Genomic DNA, 18,865 nt, shown 5'->3' with positions numbered 1-18,865 from the left:
GAGAGGTAATGTTAATGCTGGACATTGACACTTAGGCACCTAGCTACAGGTCTCCTCAGATTTTTATCCTCAGAAGCCTCTTTGACTTGAGTGTAAGTAAAGCTGGTTGTGCCCCTGTCTATTTCAGTGGAAGCTGTGGCTTATCTTCTGCCATGGCCACCTCTGCCGAATCCTTGATCTTAGTAAAGAGAGGGAAGGAAGGTTGGATGAGGACTCAGGCCTGACCTGGGAGAGAGCTGCTCCCTTCAGGCATCTGATCCCGAAGCTCTCCCACAATCCCAAGGGTGGTGTCACCATTGAGTGGTGAAGCAATGAAAGGGATAGTGCAGAAGTGCAGGGGTTCTTGGGAGTAAAGACTGATTCAGGAGTCAGGAGTTTCTCCCGAGCAGACTTAGCTCCTTAAGGGCTAATGAGAACCACCACTCTCTCCTTAAAAGTTACAGGCAACTCCCTGTCACATGCTGGAAGCAATGTTGGTTCTGGGGTGTGGTTTGGTACTTGTGTGGCCAGGATGCTCATCTAGAACTCTGGCCCACTCTCTACACTCTTCATGGTACTTCTGCTGCTGCTGCGAATCCTTAACTGAATGTTGATGTTCTTTATGGCCTTTCCACTCCTGTGTCCAACTTTGGTTGGTTAGATGAGACGTGTTGCTCGCAAGCTGCCCACTGGGTAGGAAGTATAAGCATTATCCTTTTGTTATGTGCTTTTTATCTTGTTTCTAAGCATCGTTAGCTGCCCAGAGTCATGCAATTAAGATGGCTGCCATACAAAGTGATAAAATAAAACAAAGGAAAGCAAAAGCCGTCCACAAATAGCAGACTCGTTTCCAACACAAAGAAATATATGCTTTGGAGATCTCGCCTACATCCTGAAATTTAATCCTAAACATATATTTAGGAAAATTAATCCCAAACCATATGTGACAACCTAAGCTTTGTTTCTACTGGGCAGAAAGATTCAAACCTTGTGCTAGGCCAACGTGTGCAGAGTAGCATGATGTGGGAAGCCAGCCAATCATGGTTCAGTGAGCAAACCATGGTTACACAAATCACGCTCAGTGTGACGTGGGAATTCAATCTGTGACTGAGATGGAACCCTTGAGAGGGAGAGGATGATTCTACACTCCTCTTCTACAAAAACTAATTAGGGAGGCTTATAACTCGGCACTGATTAGAAAGCCAAAATTAATGGATGCAATAAGCATTTGGACTATATGCAGCTTAGCCACCTGGTGGTGCTGCTATACAAAACCCTTAAATCATTTGGCCAAACAGCTTTAATAGCTTCTTTGTTCTAATAATAGCTTGTTTCAATTTTCCTTTGCAGAAGATTAAGTATCCTGCATCTGGTTCCTACAAATAATGCAACATTTTCCATCAATCTACATAATTGATATACACATTTAAGAAAAGTGTGTATCAGTTATACAGCCAAGGAGGAAAAAAAATGCAAATGATTCCCGTATGCACATTTTCACTGTGTTGTTTTCACCACTGAAATGGTACTAAATATTCACTTGCTAACAGACAGGGGACCTTCTGCCTCATCAACAGTCTTAAACACAATCCTGACCATCCTTCTCTATCTAGTAAAGCTATCCCAGGGGTGCGGACCCACACAAAATGGGGAAAGTTGGTAGAGCAAGGCATACAAAGGCCAGACAATATATGAAAGAGAGGAAAAACTGCAGAATTTTCCTTTAAGTTCGCAGCGGAGGGTTATAATGAAGGATTGTAACACAAGGATCTTATATTTATAATGATGGTCTGTATTGGAATTTATGTTTTATGGTTTTAAACTTGTTTGTTTTGTTGTAAACCGCCCGGACTCCTCCTTCGGGGGAGATGGGCGGTGACAGAAATTTGAAATATAAATGAATAAATAAAGCATGCAAGAGGCAGTGAGAGTCAGGGAAGGAGGTCATCTGCTAAGAACAAAGAGCAGCTTAGTGAGAACAAGTTTAGCTGAGAGGGTCCTCAAGGAGAAGTGGGAACTGAACGGAGAGAGGATGAAGGCAAATCACAGCCCTGTCTGAAACTGTATGCCGTTACCTCTGTATTCTGATAGCTGATCTACCACTTCCAAAACAGGGGAAGGCAAGCCCCAAACTGTTCTTTGGTTCAAGCTGGGGGTCTCCCTGAAGCTCACCTGCCAACTCAGGAAGCATCAGCAGGCAGTAACTCACCTGTGACTTTCTGGGGCCCTTACCTGCCACAATGCACCACAACAGCCACGAGATCATACATCCGGTCTGGGTTTGTAGCGTCCCCCGATGTGTTGAAGAGTCGAAGCTCCAGAGGAAAGACCACACGATAGGAAAGTTTGGTGTATCGGTGTAGCTGGTCCATGTATTTGAACCTTTTCAAGTGCAGAGCAAGAATCATAGGCAGCTTTTTCACTCGCATCCTTGATTGGAAATGCAAGGTCAAACGAGGGAGAAAAAACAAAAGCTGGTCTTACGAAAGCATTCCCAATACCACTGAGAGAGCTTATGAAGGGGGAAAAAAAATAACCCAGTGAACAAAACAGTGCTTGGTAAATTTTTGCAAAAAACAAAAAATAGGGAAGATCTGAAGCAGGCTTCCCAAACCACGTGGCAGTGGGGTGATCTGAGCACTAAGCAACAACTGAACACAAGGCAGCTATTCATTTGGGCCCAAACCACCCAATCATAGGTTCTCTACCTTTTGGCCCTGGCTAATACTAACTAAGAAATAAGAAGAAACTAGGGGCCTCTTGTGTTCATGGAAGGAAGGAAGAAACAAAGGGGCAAAATATTCTAGTCTCATGATCCAAATCTGCAGCAGCTGGAAAGAAGGAAGGCAGAAAGGTTGGTGCTGACTAGTGTTTCTACAAGGAAAGCCTGAAGCAAGGAGAATGGAATTGTTCCTACTTCAAACATAAAGAGGTCCCTCAATTTAGACTCAGGCCTGGCAGCACAGAACGTAAGTCAGCAGACAGGGTCACGGACTCCCCCCACCGCCAAATCCTGCATCAAGGAAACTCTAGTTTGGTGCCAGTCAGAGTCAAATTCTACAGGCAATACCATCCGGTCCTGTGCAGAATTCATTGCACAATTCTGCTTGTCTCTTTATTTGGTGGAATTAATTTCACGGCTTGACACGAGTCACAACATCCATTTGGGCTCCAACAGCCACTGGACGCCACTGCCCTAAAAGGCTCCAGGCGGCCCCAGGATTCCCCACGCCTCTCCTAGAAGGAGAAGTCAATCCTTGAACTGCAGCAGTGATTGCAGACATGAGCTACTGGTCACCTTTGAACTTAAAGGTTTTGCTCGGGAAGGAGCAAGGAAAGAAGCTTCAGCATTATGGTCGTGTGTAAAAAAGTACTTTCTAAAAAAGCAGCAGAGTCAGCCATGCAAAATAAGAAATGAACGGAATAGCGAGGAGTGTGGAAGAGTTATTTCGTTCCTTCTCCTCCCCGTGCAGAAACGTCGTTCAGCCATTCTTCACGGTTGAGACCAGGCCCAAGGCGCTCAAGCACATGCTAATAGCTGTAAGAGTCAGAAATGCCTCGTTCGTAACGAACAGAAAGACCCTGCTCAGCTGGAAACGGACGAGTCGATCAGAGCCTGTCGCTCCTTTCTCGGCAGAGCCCGCCTTCCAAGCCTGTTGCAAGGGGCTCATGAGCCAAATTCCTCGGTGGGACCCAGAAACGTCATAAAAATGCATCTTGGCCTCACCTCTTTTGTGCTTCCTGTTTACTACGGCACTGCTCACAGTAGTACTTGTACTCGCTGCAGAGTGTCTCGGTGTTGCTGAACCCTCTGCAAAAAGGAAGGATGGAGGAGTTGCAGTCACCAGGTTTTCCGCCAGATTTTCTCAGGGTCATCTTTACAGGGCTCCCACATACAGCACAGGCAGTCCTCGCTTAACAACAATTTGTTTAGTTATGGTTCAGACTTACAACGGTGCTGGGAAAACCCACTTATGACCGGTCCTCACACTCACAACCATCGCAGTGTCCCCCCATCACATGATCACGATTTGGGCGCTTGGCAAACAGTTCACATTTATGGCCGTCACAGTGTCCTGTGGTCACGTGATTGCCATTTTCAACCTTCCCAGCTGGCTTCTGGCAAGCAAAATCAATGGGGAATGACATGATTCACTTAACGACCACTGTGGTCTGCTTGACACCTGATTCACTTAACGACCACTGCAAAAAAGATTGTGAACTTGGGTTGGATTCACTTAATGACCACTTCACTTAGCAACTGAAATTCCAGTCCCAATTGTGGTTGTTAAGCAAGGACTACCTGTAAGCCAAAGCAGTCTCTGTTTGCAGTGGGAAAGGCAAATGCCATCCAGGACCACAAAATGGGCAGTTTAGTGGTTGAAGCTCAACTTTGTTCTACTTTTTCCCCTCTAAAGAGGGTCCTTCAGGCCCCGTCCCTCAATGACTCAGAGAAGTAACTGTAAGAAAGAGCCACTTCTGATGACTTTGTATGACTGTGACCCTTCCTGGCAAACATAAATTCCAATCGAGTAATTGCCGCTGATCATTTATTGCGTGTGGGTTTGTGCGTGCGAGATCACTTGATAGCATCATTGTCACATAGAACAACTGGATCTACAGCGTAATTCACAGATTTGCAGCTGTATGATGGCCAAAGCAAGCAAATAACTCTCCCTGAAACACTATTTCAGACCAGAATGTACATCGTTAAATAAAAATAAATAACACTCTAGGAAGTTATTTAATGTGTTAGTGTTGGCTTCGAGCTTCAGTGTCCCGGGGTTAAGCAAAGCATCCTCTTGCTTTATCTGGCTGCGCTTTTTGTTTTTGTTTAAAGCGTACCTCAAGCAGTGTGTGATTGATGTATTTTGTTCCACGTCAACCGACAGGTCCAGAAAGTCTTCATCTTTGCTGCTCACCTTGGAGGGAACAAAAAAATGCAGCTTTTAAAATGTTTAAGAAATGGAATGAAGAACGTACAACTGTGCATCAACTAATTCCTAGCACTGCTCTCTGGTAAATCTTTCATCTTGGTGCAGGCTCCCAAACCGGTCATATTCCCTACTGATATTCTTAGGAAACTGGACAAGCAGTGGATTTTATGCTTGCCTTCATCACAGTCCCAAAAAATCAGTGACAACTATTATGATACAGAGGCAAAGATTATAGGTTACTAGACTCTAATTCAGTGTTTCTCAATCGCAGCAACTTTGCATGGACTCCAACTCCCAGAATTCCCCAGCCAGCATGCTGGCTGGGCAATTCTGGGAGCTGAAGTCCACACAACTTAAAAGTTGTTGAGGTTGAGAAACACTGCCCTACCGCATCAGTCCCAGCATTTTTGCAGGGCAGACATGCTCTAAAAAAGGAGCAGACAGAAAAGTTATGTGTTAAGAAACTGGATCCCAAAACAGGCTCATCTGGATGTCACACTGTCTCCCCCCAAGAATGCAGTCACTATAAATGTACATTCTCTGGTTAGGTGAGGGCAGAATTAGCACAAAGCCCTAAACTAACTCACTTCCTGGTTGGGGTCCTGGAGACTGTAGCTGCGCTACACCACAAGCCAACCGCCTGGCTTAGCAGGACACAGGAACAGACTCAGGGTAGGGATGTGGAATACTTCAAATCCAAAGCCGAAAAGGCACTTTGGGGAGGGCTTGGCACACTGCCAGCACTTCCTTCACTCAACCTACCATGCAAGATCAGGAAAAGTGGTTTCTTTGAGGAGATGCAAACCAGACACCCACTCGTGTCTACTCCAAAGCTTCAGCTCCAAAGTACTGCATGCTCCCAAATCAGTACCTTTAAACTGAAGAATGTAACTGGGCATCTACTTCAAGGGGGCATGCTCTGAAGAACAAGAACTGAGACAGAGTGGGGCAGAGTTGTCAGCTTCATGCTCTGTGTGGGCTTCTTGAAAGCAGATGGCTACCAGTTATGGCAAGGAATCTTTGCTCTGAAGCCTATATTGCAGCCTGGGTTTAAAGGCAGTCAGAAGACCTTCTCTAACCTTCTCAGTCTCTTTGGAGGCAAGAAGACTGGCTGCTGTCTTCTTCACACCACCAAGGCTAGCTGCAGAAAAAGAGCTGCACCCACTTAGAAAGATCCTCCAGGGTCACAGCAAGACATCACACCATTCCTGCCATTAGTAATGCCACTGCACTGCTGCCATGAACAACAGTGAAGATTGGATAGATGCCCAACTCTAATCTGCCCTCCTGTCCTTAAAAAGTGTTAAGTCAAAGAGGTGCCCTGTTATTTTAGCCCTCAAAAAGTTTTGCCTCAAAAACAGGAGAGGCAACCAATTTTCCTCAACCTGCTCAAGAGAGAGAGAAAAAGTTTGATGCGATCAGGTAAAAACGCAGTTGGAAAGCATCCTCCTGGCCACTGAAGGCTTTTGTTTCTCTGAAATCAGGTCAGCTTTAACAAACAATCCCAGCTGCCTCTTAAGGGTTTGGGGCTGTTCAATCAAATGTCTGATTTTTCTTTTTCTTTGAACAGCGGGAGGGCAGAGCTACCTCCAAGGCTGTTTGGGAAATTCTTTTTCATTTCATTTCTAAAGCCATGTGAAAGAGTGGGTGATGACTGGGGCATGCCTTCAAAAGCGAGCTGTGTTGTTCTTTGGAACCAGGCTGTGTTGTTCATTCCAATTTACTCCAGAAACTGATGGAAATGTTCATATGCTGGCCTTGCAGTGGGGGGATTTGCTAGAAACATCCCTTGTACGTCCCTGAGCGCTCGTTTATTCTCCTCTTCCAAGTGTGCCAACAAAATGACACCCCTAAAGAGGAAATTGGGCCCCTTCTGCCTCCCATTCCTAAATGCTTTATTGTTATAAAAATATATACAACAAAATGGAAGACACACACAACACCCCTGTGATCTGTAAGAAACAAGGACCAGGCATCCAAGCCAACAGAGAAGTCACCAGATTGAGACTGAAAGGACAATACTGGGTCTTCCAGGCAGAGTTCCAGCCTGAAATCTCCAGAACATGAGGGAAAGATTATTGCTGGAAGCTTCAAGGGGCCTCTGATTGATCAGAGCAGACAGTAACAATTCTGTGATTTGGCTGAGGACATTGTACTTTTACAGTCCTATCACCGGAAATGTATGGCACAGGTTTTCTCATGCTCAGCCACATGACATATTTAACAGCATGTTGTTAGCACCCACGTAAAACAGCTGTAACAGTGGGTGTGGACAGTCACAAACCGGTGAAGGCAAACAGGTGCCTCCTGAAAACCCCTTTAATGCTCAAGGATACTCCTTAGCACCACCATTTGCTCTGCTTCTTTCTGCGCACATGGGCACATTTCCAGAGAAAGCACTAAGTTGCAGCAATCTACTGTCTTCGTTTTCAAAGGGTTCCTATGGACCTTATGTGGGGTCTTGAGGTGTTCCTGGAAATAAAAATATTAGCGGCTGGGGTGCTCGAGGTTCTAAACTTTCCATTTAAAATACATCAAAAGAATCTTTCTCAAATTAAAATTGGGTGGGATAGAGACCCTGGTGAATGCCAAAAGAAAGCATTCGTGTTCCTGGGCATCACGTGGCCTACCTGGCTTTAAAATTTAAGAGACAATTTTTTTAAAGATCAAAGGGAAAGAGCAAAACTGAAGAGTTACCCTGTCAGTCACTTCAGAGAATGACATTCATTAATGAATTTATCTATCTATCCATCCACCTCTATATTCTAGCTCAGTGTTTCTCAACCTTGGCAACTCTAAGATGGGTGGACTTCAACTCCCAGAATTCATTCATTCATTCACTCATTCATTCTGCTGGTTAGGGAATTCTGGGACTTGAAGTCCACCCATCTTAGAGTTGCCAAGGTTGAGAAACACTGAGCTAGCTAAATGCAGGTTTAGCAGCTAGAAGGAGATAACCATTCGCCTGTTTATATACTCAGAATAGGAAGAGGGGAAAAAACAATCAACCCTCTTGGGAAAGAACCACATTAAGTAAGAGTTTAGGAGAAAGTAAAGAGCTACCTACAGCTTCACAATTTAAACACCGAGTTTCATTTGTTAGTGTTCCCTGGAAGATTTCATGGACCCACGTGAGGTCCGTCTTCTCCCCTTCATCACTCTCAACGCTTCCGTTCTGGAGTTTCCCATTCTGTTTCTCCTGCTTCTTTTCTTCTTGTAGCAAGTCCGCAATTGTGTTCAACAGATAGTTCAGGAATTCGTGGGCATCCTGCTGCATGTAATTGTCAAACAGCTCTGAAAACAGGGCGGCACACAACAAAAGGAAGAGCAGAGGAATTAAGACATTGGACTGCCAGCCTAGTGCAGCTGAAGTCATTACAGAATGTCAGATACCAAGACAGGGTAGAAGGCAACGGGGCATGCCTTTATTAAAAATAAGCACATTTAACTTCATTAGTCCCCCTAGTTGTTGAAAGAGTTAGGGATGTAGGTCTCTTTCCAAGTTTATCTGTTCTGTAATAGGGGTCCTGATACTCCGAAAAGAAAGTCCAAAACAGTGCAATGACCATCACCTCTTCTTCCTCCTCCTCCTCCAACTAGGAAGCTACCTTGTGCAAAGCACATCAAAGTGCACAGAACTCGGGCAAGTGAATCTGAAGGTTTGTTCCCCTGGGACAAAATGTTTTCCGCTCGTATACTTGTATAAAATTGGAAGTGGTCAACACTGTTTGCTAGATTACAAGCCATCTCTGCTCAGCTGGGTGGCACACACCGTTCTCGTAAACCAGCAGGGCTTGAAACTAGAATATTTATCACACACACACATATTTACCACTGTTTGCATACCACCTGTTGTTTCACCGGAAAAGCGTTATATATTCAAATGGCATCAATTTTCCAGAGGCAAAAATTCAGAGTTGATTCATCTCTCTCTAGTGATCATGTTCAATTAATTTTTGACAACTCCGTAAGTTTTATTAACCACTTACAGCACTTGAGAAGTAAGTTCATTAGGAGGAGGAATACTTGAAGAGTGGACTGAATTTGAAAACCTTTTAACACAAAATTTGAAGCATTTGCTGAGCCCTGTTTATAAATTGTTGGTGAGATACGAGTCAGCAACTGAACAAGTTAAAGACCATGAGATTTAAATGGATGCAGACCTTAGGTACAGTAACAATATGCAACAATGGGAATTTAAATGGAAGAAAAACGTTAACTTCACACCAAATATTATCATTTAGAGAAAACTGGCATAGTATGTTTTGCTGCTGCTATATTACTCCAGCTCTGATTACTAAAATGGATAGTTCATTCTCTAAAAATCGTTGAAAACAACAATTAGGTCAGATCATTTTTTTCGTATTTGGTGGCAATGTTGTAAAGCTCAACTATTCTGGAAAATGATTTATAATACAGGTAGTCCTCACTTAACAACCATTCATTTAGTGACAGTTTGGACTTACAAATGCTAAAAACCAACTTATGACCAGTCCTCACACTTACGATCATCACAGCATCCTTGTGGTCACGTGATCATGATTTGGGCACTTGGCAGCTGGTTCGCATTTATGACCACTGCAGCGTCCCATGGTCACATGATTGCCATTTTCGACCTTCCCAGCCAACTTCTGGCAAGCAAAATCAATGGGGAACCGTGTGATTCGCTTAATGACCTCATGGTTTGCTTAAGGCCCACGGTGATTTGCTTGATGACCGACAAAAAGAAAAGGTCGTAAAATCGGGTCGGATTTGCTTAATGACCGCTTTGCTTAGCAAATGAAATGCTGGTCCCAATTGTGGTCGTTAAGCGAGGACTACCTGTAGAACGAAGAAGCTTCTAAAAGCTGCGTTTCTCTCCAACCTGTTATTATTTTATTAAATATTACTAAACCTTACATTTCCACAAAGCATAATGAACTAGCATTGTAGATGGTAACTGCTGGAAGGATATTCTATGCTCCCGACTGGAAATGTACAGCTGCTTCTGTGGAAGAATGGCAAATTAAATTGTGAGAGTACGCCTTGGCGGCCCAAATAACTTTGTATTTCAAAGGTAAATCTGACATAGAATTTAACTCAACTTGGAAACTTAACTTAACTCAACTTCCTCTATATGTGGAATTATAATCCAAAAATTATAATTTTTGGATTATAATTCCACATAGGGGTTTGTACTGAAATGTGGGGCTTTTTAAAACATGTTCTTAATGTTCTAGCTATCAATGATCTATTAAATGAGGACTGGTTTTCAACTGCTTAGCTAGAAATTACTGTAATCCTTCATTTTGTTTTATGATTTATATTGTGCTTATTGCAGCTGATACTCATATATTATTTTGATTTTAACAATGGTCTATCATTTTTAAAACAATAGAACATATTCAGTTACTTAAAACTAATGAAATACTGAAAAAATTACCTCAGTTCTATCACGCCTGTAAATTCCCTAATTATCTTATTTGTCTTGCCTTTTTTCCCTTTTTCTCTTTTGTTAGTTTATTTTTTTTTCTTCACTTTTCCTTTTTTCAAAAATGCTCAGTAAAAACAGATTTTTAAAACGGAGATGTAAACATATTCACAGCATTTCTTTGAGCCAATAGATTTCTTGGCCCATGACAAAAGGTGTCATTATGCTTTTCGTTATCTAAACTGGCAGGCAAAGGTAGCTGAGCTGAAGTGCCACCGGTTCCCATAGGAGATAAACCCTGATTAATACCATCATGAGTGGCGTTAAGACCACTATGAGTTAAACGAACCTCAGTTCAGCCGTTTTAGTCTGGTCTGCATCATCAATAGGCAGACCAGGAGGATTGGAATATTTCAGCATTAAACTTTCTGCAGCAAGCATTTTCCCCTCCACGTTCAAATCCAAGTCAGTACTTACAGACGCACAAGGAAGCAACTGTAACTGAGCATAGATCCAGCCTGCATGGATGGATGGATGTATATTGAAAAACCTTGCTCAACAGATATCAAACACCTGCTTAAAGGCATACTAGTTCTCTTTTACATCAAGCACAGAGCAAAAATCGTAACTATCGTACACATTAGCAGGCCTCCAGAACAGGTGACTGTTCAATGTGACTGAAGGCCTCAGGTTTACTTCTAGTTTGGGCCAGGAAAAAACTCCTCTCTGAACACTACAGAGAAACAATCACCGTCTATCACTGCAGGCAGTTTTGGACTCGATGGGCTACCTGTCTGCCCCAGTAAAAGGCAGAGATAGGCCATCCTTTTTTAGTTAGGGGCGTATTTAGAATTCTGACAGCAGAAGATGGGCACAGTTACAAAATGGTGGCTTTGGGAGTCTGATTTACCTCCTAACTAGTTGTCAGGGTGGGCATGGCCAGTTAAAAGGCATTCTTTAATCAGAAGCTGAGAGCCAGTTTGGTCTAGCGGTTAAGTTCTGGGCTAGAAACCAGGAGGCTGTGAGTTCTAGTCCCGCCTTGGGCACGACAGCCGGCTGGGTGACCTTGGGCCAGTCCCTCTCTCAGCCCAACTCGGTGCAATGGAGACTAGCCTCCCCGTGGGGCACCCCGGGCAACGTGACTTGTCACGGCTAAATAGTCTACACATCTGGCTGCTGGACCTCACAAGGATTTCCCAGCAAGAAAAGGCAGCATGAACATGCAACTGCTATGCCATACGATGAAAAAAAAAAATCAGAAGCTGAACCAGGATGCTCTCCACCATCCTAGTGGGGCCCAAAGACTTTGCTACAGATCAACATGGCGGTGCTCTGCTTTGCAAGGAGACAGATTCCTATTCAGCTTTTTTTATTAACAGAATCTTTTTCAAAGGTCAGGTGGGGCAGGGAGCTTAATGGGCATCCAGGGAGATCTCTGGGGACATCAAGTTGACTACCCCGGTATAAGGGAACTTCCTCTGTTCCCACAAATCCATAGTTCTGAGTGAGAGGCATCCAAGGGGCTTCAACCACAGCTGTTCCCAGTCCACAAAAACCGACATCTAACGAAATCTGAAGCACCCACTGTACCAAGACACACAACATGCAAGAAGCAAGCGGCTCAGTTACCGTTTTCTTTCCTCAGCCGGGAAATGAACTTCTTGGGGGGGATGACCCCCACTTTCTTCTTCTGGGTGGCAATGCTGTTGAAGAGGTCTGACAAGCACGTCAGAAGGCTTTCCTTTTTGCGGGGCTGGACCTTGTAGGCCAAAACCTTTTCCCGAAACGGACGGCAGAAGTAGAGGGCCTGGAGGACCGAGTTACAGTAGCAGGTGTTCCCAAACTGATGGGAGAGAGAAAGAGAGGGAAAAAGTGGGCAGGGGGCATCAGGGGAAACGGTTATTCAGCTGCAGGAAAAGGAGAACAAAAAACTCAAAACCCAGTGAGCTACCAAGGAAGAGGGCAGGGGGAGGCTGGCAGAGCATTATAAAAGTTGAACGTGTTGCATACAATATTCTCACAAAAAGACATTTGAGGGGAAGACAAATCTGTTTGTGTGTTCAGAGCTGGAGGGAGCATGAGATGTTTTTGTCCCCAAATGGTTTGTTTAGCCTGGAACTGGCCACACTTGCTACGAACGCATTCACTCTGCAATCTCAACTGTGAATCTGCCTTGGGACTGCAAGCCTTGTGGGCTAATCTGGGGCTTTCTCAGCACTTCCTCAACTATGAACAGCTTGCTTTGAGGAACGTTTTGGAGAATGTGAGAGCGTGCCCAATTTATCATGTCGTTTGGCATTGATGCCAGTCAACATACTGCCCATCTAGGGGTTCTGTATTTCCTCTTGGACCAAAGCAATTACACTTGCTTCTTACTCTTGGGGAGCTCTTCCTTGCAAGATGCCCCTCAAAACAATCAAATCTCAGAAATCAAATCTCACAGGCCATGGGAAGGAGACCAAGATCTCTATTTGCTGCTACTCTTGAAAACTATGAATTCTTTTACGTCTGTCATGTTTCCTTTATTGGCCCTCAGTCCAGAGAGCAAAGGAGGCCGACCCCAACTTTTTAAAAGCTTTGCAATGCAATCTGGCCCACCCTCAGATCCTACGCTTGTTTCACAAACCAGCAATGCTAGTTAACTGGGGAGGGAAATCACATCTTGCTGGATGTCACTCCAGAGGAACCTGGGGCAATGCTTTTGTTGACAGTTAAGACTGTCAGACACGGGATGGTGGTCAGGGCAGAGGGTGCCATTTCTGACAGAGTGATGCATGTGAGGAGCCCAGCAACAGACAGAACTCTGATGGGATGCCACAGAGTTAGACTAGATCCCCTTCAGAGTCAGCTCAAATCTGGAATACGCAGGGAAGTCACCAGCACTCCTTGGAGGAAAATGCCTCAGGGGGCAAGTGAGGTAGTCTCATCATGCTTCCTGTTTACGAGATTCTTAGCAGGAAGCAGATGTTTTGCATCTGTCACATTTGAAGGCTGCTTCATTTCAGAGAAAGAAAAGAGAATCTGATGGGATAAGTGCTTCTGGGGGAATCATTTGACATTCAGAATACATCATCGTTCTCAGATCTCCACAGCCCCCTCCCTCCTTGCCAAGACAATGCTAAATCTCAATAGACAGTAAAATAAATAAATATAAATATAAATATAAATATATATATATATATTCATACACTCAAAAGGAAGTTTTGCAAAAGAATGGAAGTTGCATTATTCAACACTGGGCTGTAGAAAGCTTCAGCAGGGTGCTTTGATTGAACTAATCTTCAATTGAATCCAATTTAATTCAATTAATCTTCAACTGAATTCAATTAATCTTCAATTGAATCCAATTGAATTCAATTAATCTTCAATTGAATCCAACTGAATTCAATTAATCTTCAATTGAATCCAATTGAATTCAACTAATCTTCAATTGAATCAAATCAGTTCAAGTGAATCACTTGCCCCAAGGCAGGAAACTGAATCAAAATGGCTTTGAAATGTTTTTCATAGCTTTACCAGGGTTGTTACAAACATTACAGCAATTTCACTTCCCTACATGGAGAACACTGAGGGGGGAGAGAGACTGAGCAGTGCCATGGACCTTGACATGGTCAATGGGTTTCATCACCTCATTACCTCTGTGCCTATTAGAGTTCCCATGGGGTGCCCTCCATGCTGTTTCTTAACCTCCCTCCAAGGCCAATGGAATTCTACTCTTCTGTGCTGCTCCCATTCTCTTATGTGACTTGATCACAGAAGGGGGGGCAGACCTGGCATGTATTACTGAAACCTGGCTGGGCGTGGCAGGAGGTGTTGCTCTTTCGGAGATATGCCCAGCTGGGTTTCGAGTCTGGCATCAGCCGCAACCTCAGGGCAGGGGAGGTGGGGTAGCTGTTGTCATCTGAGAATCCCTAGTGGCCGTCAGGGGTCCTGCTCCACAAGTGGCCGGGGGTGAGTCCCCGTTCTTCAAGCTGGGTTCCCGAGAAAAGTTGGGAGTGTTGCTACTGTACCAGCCTCCCTGCTGCGTGGCAACCTCCCTGCCTGAGCTGCTGGAGGCCGTCTCAGGTTTGGCAGTGGAGTTCCCCAGGCTTATGGTGTTGGGGGACTTCAGTCTGCCTTCCCTGGGGCAGGCCTCGGAAGCAGCCAGGGAGTTCATGGCTACCATGGGCCTGTTCCAGATTATTTGGGACCTGACTAGAGACAGTGGCCTCACCCCAGATCTAGTTTTCTTGTCGGAGCAGTGGCAAGATGATCTGAGGGGAGAATTACATCTTTCACCTTTGTCACGGTCAGATCACACCCTGGTGGCCTTGACATTCTCTCATGCTGTCCACCTCCGCAGGGAGGCAGGACCCCATTCGATTGGTCCACCCCCGGTGACTGATGGACCCGGCTGGGTTTCAGAGGGAGCTGGGGGTTATACCCGAGTCTCTCCTGCACAGTCCAGCAGAGACCCTGGCTGCTGCCTGGAATAGGGAGGATCGCGCCTGTGCGGCCTCTCTTGCCCACCCAAACCCACCACTCCCCATGGTTTATGGAGGAGCTGAGGGTTTTCAAGAGGGTTAAGAGACGCCTAGAGCGCCGCTGGAGGAAGACAAAGGCCGAACCCAACCGAACACAAGCTAGAGCCATGATTAAGGCCTACCTTGTGGCCATAAGAGCGGTGAAGCGTCAGTACTTCTCCGCTCTTATTGTATCCGGAGATTGCCGCCCAGTGGCCCTGTTTAAGATTACCCGATCCCTTTTAGGGAAAGGGGAGTCAGAAATTCATCTACAGGGCCATGTGGAGGAATTTTCGGGGCACCTGCAGGATAAAGTCGCTCGGATCCGGACCGAGTTGGACTCCAAGCATGAGACAGAGTCAGAGGAGATACCCAGGGAACATACTTACCAGGTTATCTGGGACCAGTTCAATCCTGTTGAACCCGAGGAAGTGGACAGGATCCTTCGGACTGTAAATGCTACCACGTGCCAATTAGACCCATGCCCCTCCTGGCTGGTGAAAGCAGCGCGGGAGGTGATGTGTGGCTGAGTCCAGGCGATGGTAAACACATCCTTGAGAGAGGGGGTGTTCCCAGCAGCCTTTAAGGAAGCGCTGGTGCGCCCCCTCCTCAAGAAATCCTTGCTGGACCCTACTGTACTGGACAATTTTTGCCCAGTCTCCCACCTCCCCTTTTTGGGGAAGGTGGTTGAGAAAGTGGTGGCTTTGCAGCTCCAGAGGATTCTGGATGAAACGGATTATCTAGACCCCTTTCAGTCAGGTTTCAGGCCCGGTTATGGGACGGAAACGGCATTGGTCGCACTTATGGATGACCTCTGGTGGGACCGAGATGGAGGCAGTGCATCCATCCTTGCTCTTCTTGACCTCTCAGCGGCTTTTGATACCATCGACCATGGTATCCTTCTGGACAGACTTAGGGAGTTGGGGGTGGGCGGCGTGGTTCTGCGCTGGTTCACCACCTTCCTCCAGGGTCGGTCCCAGTCGGTGTTGATAGGGAGCGAGAAATCCTTTGTGGGGTGCCGCAGGGTTCGGTACTTTCTCCGCTCCTTTTTAACATCTACATGAAACCACTGGGCGAGATCATCCGTCTCCATGGGATGAGGTATCATCAATATGCAGATGATACCCAATTATACATCTCCATCCCAGGGGAAGTAAGTGATGCTGTGGCCACCCTTTCTGAGTGCCTGGGGGCTGTGGGGGCCTGGATGGGGTACAACAGGTTGTGGCTGAACTCAGGGAAGACAGAGTGGCTGTGGATTAATGGCTCCTCGATTTCTGGGAAATTGTCATCTTTAGTTCTTGATGGAGTTGCACTGCCCCAGACAGACCCGGTGCGTAACTTGGGGTCCTCCTGGACTCACGGCTCCTGCTTGAAGAGCAGGTGGTGGCCGTGGCTATGAGGGCCTTTGTGCAACTTCGTGTTGTGCGCCAGTTACACACCTTCCTGGAGCGAGAGGCCCTTCAAACGGTCACTCATGCCCTGGTTATCTCCCATATAGACTACTGCAATGCGCTCTACATGGGGCTACCCTTGAAGAGTATTCAGAAGCTACAGCTGGTGCAAAATGCAGCCGCGCAGGTGATCTTGGGTTTCCCAAGATCAGCACACTTCACCCCTTTGCTCTGCGAGCTGCACTGGGTGCCAGTATGCTTCTGGGTCCAATTCAAGGTGTTGGTCATTACCTTTAAAGCCCTATATGGCACGGGTCCAGGTTACCTAAGGGACCATCTCCTCCCCATCACATCAACCCATCCTACCCGGTCGTGCAGAGAGGGCATGCTACGGACCCCATCTGCAACAGAATTCTATCTGGCAGGGTCCAGAAGGCAGGCCTTCTCTGCAACAGCCCCTGCCCTTTGGAATATCCTTCTCCCGGAAGTGAGATTGGCTCCCTCCCTCTTGGACTTTAGGAAACAGCTAAAGACCTGGTTCTGTCATCATGCCTGGGGCGGGAGGGAGAGTAACCATTCCTGGGGATGGTTAGTTTCTAAGAAGGACCTTGCTCTGTCTGCAAACCATAAAGAACTTCCAGCCTTCGAGGTTTTTATTATATTTATTTTATTATTATAGTGTTTTACAGTTTTATATTTTTATTTATGTTTTATTGTAAACCGCCCAGAGTCCCTTTTGGGAGATGGGTGGTGATAAATTTGATAAGATAGATAGATAGATAGATAGAACACATCTGGAAGTTCAAATCCAGCTTTCAGCATTCTAAATATGAGCTCAAGGCTCACCACACCTGGGGTCAAACCTTATGTTTACTTCCACAGGATTGGGGCAGGTTTAAGCATCTGACAATGAGCAAATGGCAGTAGTCCTTGTGAGAGGTGTCCTGGTAGAACATAGGTTAAGCATGGCCCAGCAATGTGCTGCAGCTGCTAAACCGCACTAAAAAGAATCCTGAGAGCCTTAAGGAACATTCTGGTTCCATAAAGTTCCAGAAGCGGACTATCTTACCATAGCTGCAGATGGAGAAAACCACTGTAGAATTTATAATTCAATAATTTATAAATTTATAATTCAGATAATGAAATATATAGGGATAAGGTTGACAGTGGGAGCCCCCATAAGTTACACGATTAGGCAAACATTTCAATTCTAACATGCTTTGAATTCCCCTTCCTATCTCCCCCTGCAGCCACCACCCCCACCAAAAAAAAAAAAAGAGGAATAGCCTTAATCATGAGGAGGACAGAAAATTGGCAAGTTTATTGCACTGGGAAGTGCAAGGAGCTATACCTACGGTTCCAAAGTAGTTTCCCATCTTGGCTGTGACCAAAGCTAAGCCAACTTAGTTTGCTGCATCAGGTATTACATATCCTCTTTAACGTTCCCTATAATTTCTTACACATCCCAAACTCTCACACACATTTTCTTACTGATAGTATTGTTCTTTGAACTGTGTTAATTTCTCTACTAATTAGCTTTTGTTACAACTAGAAGAGGCTAATGGGCACACTGTTGTATTTCTGTTACTAAGTTAAGAATTTGAATGATGTATTAAAATATGTAGCCAAATACAGCAAGCAGCATTTGTTTTATTTGCATAATTATTCCAACTTGTGGTTGGTTTGTTGTAGTGATGATGAGGATGTCAAGGTATCCCCTGTCCCCAGCAGTGGTCCACAGCTGCTGAAATGTACCTTCTTTCCTGTCTTAGCCCACTCCAGATCAGCATGTCAGATCAATACTTACAAATCTGGCATTTGAATAGGAATCTCTACACATACTGTATATGCCTTAGCAATAACTCCCAGTGTCTGTGTGCAGGGAGAAGCAGCTGGGATAATGGTAAACTGACAGTAAGCTTGAAGGAAACTGTAAACATCTACAAGCCCGGAGTACAAAGACAGGTATTTCCCTATGACTGAAAAGGCCGGCCAGGCACAGCTTTCCTGAGCAGAACATTCCAGAAATACTACTACTCAGAAATCCCCATTATGGGTGCCACAAATTCCTAAGGCAGCTTGATCTGGAGAAGGATCTCAGGAGGTTTTTAATATTAGGAATGTTCTCGTAGGAGAAATCTCTCCTTAAGACTTCCTAATTCCAAGATGTTTAAGGTTTTAAAGGCAAGAAGCAGTGCTTTAACTGAGGAGAGAAATGGGACAGAACTTGGTAAGACTGTTTTAAGACTGGCAAGGTGGGTTTCCATGCAATGAAATCTTCCTAGTAATTTAGCTGATGTTGTTGTTGTTTATTTGTTCAGTGACTTCGTGGACCAGCCCACGCCAGAGCTTCCTGTCGGTCATCAACACCCCCAGCTCCCTCAGGGACGAGTCCGTCACCTCTAGAATATCATCCATCCATCTTGCCCTGGGTCGGCCCCTCTTCCTTTTGCCTTCCACTCTCCCTAGCATCAGCATCTTCTCCAGGGTGTCCTGTCTTCTCATTATGTGGCCAGAGTATTTCAGTTTTGCCTTTAATACCATTCCCTCAAGTGAGCAGTCTGGCTTTATTTCCTGGAGGATGGACTGGTTTGATCTTCTTGCAGTCCAAGGCACTCTCAGGATTTTCCTCCAACACCACAG

General features: G+C 45.2%; 1 protein-coding gene across 1 annotated transcript in view; it reads right to left on the bottom strand.

Annotated features, from left to right (window-relative positions):
• The window catches only part of LOC134504548 (ubiquitin carboxyl-terminal hydrolase 12-like), a 47,004-nt gene that overhangs the window by 4,999 nt on the left and 23,140 nt on the right, over nucleotides 1-18,865 (bottom strand). Inside the window, exons 3-7 of the mRNA XM_063313813.1 lie at nucleotides 11,956-12,169; nucleotides 7,984-8,210; nucleotides 4,825-4,901; nucleotides 3,707-3,790; nucleotides 2,212-2,409 (exon numbers count right to left, since the gene is read on the bottom strand). Coding sequence (XP_063169883.1) covers nucleotides 2,212-2,409; nucleotides 3,707-3,790; nucleotides 4,825-4,901; nucleotides 7,984-8,210; nucleotides 11,956-12,169 — 800 coding nt within the window. The remainder of the gene's footprint in view (nucleotides 1-2,211; nucleotides 2,410-3,706; nucleotides 3,791-4,824; nucleotides 4,902-7,983; nucleotides 8,211-11,955; nucleotides 12,170-18,865) is intronic.

This window comes from Candoia aspera, chromosome 12, assembly GCF_035149785.1.
Source record: "Candoia aspera isolate rCanAsp1 chromosome 12, rCanAsp1.hap2, whole genome shotgun sequence".
Classification (NCBI taxonomy): domain Eukaryota; kingdom Metazoa; phylum Chordata; class Lepidosauria; order Squamata; family Boidae; genus Candoia; species Candoia aspera.
The sequence above is the reverse complement of the archived record's forward strand: the minus strand, read 5'-3'. Positions and strand labels throughout refer to the sequence as shown.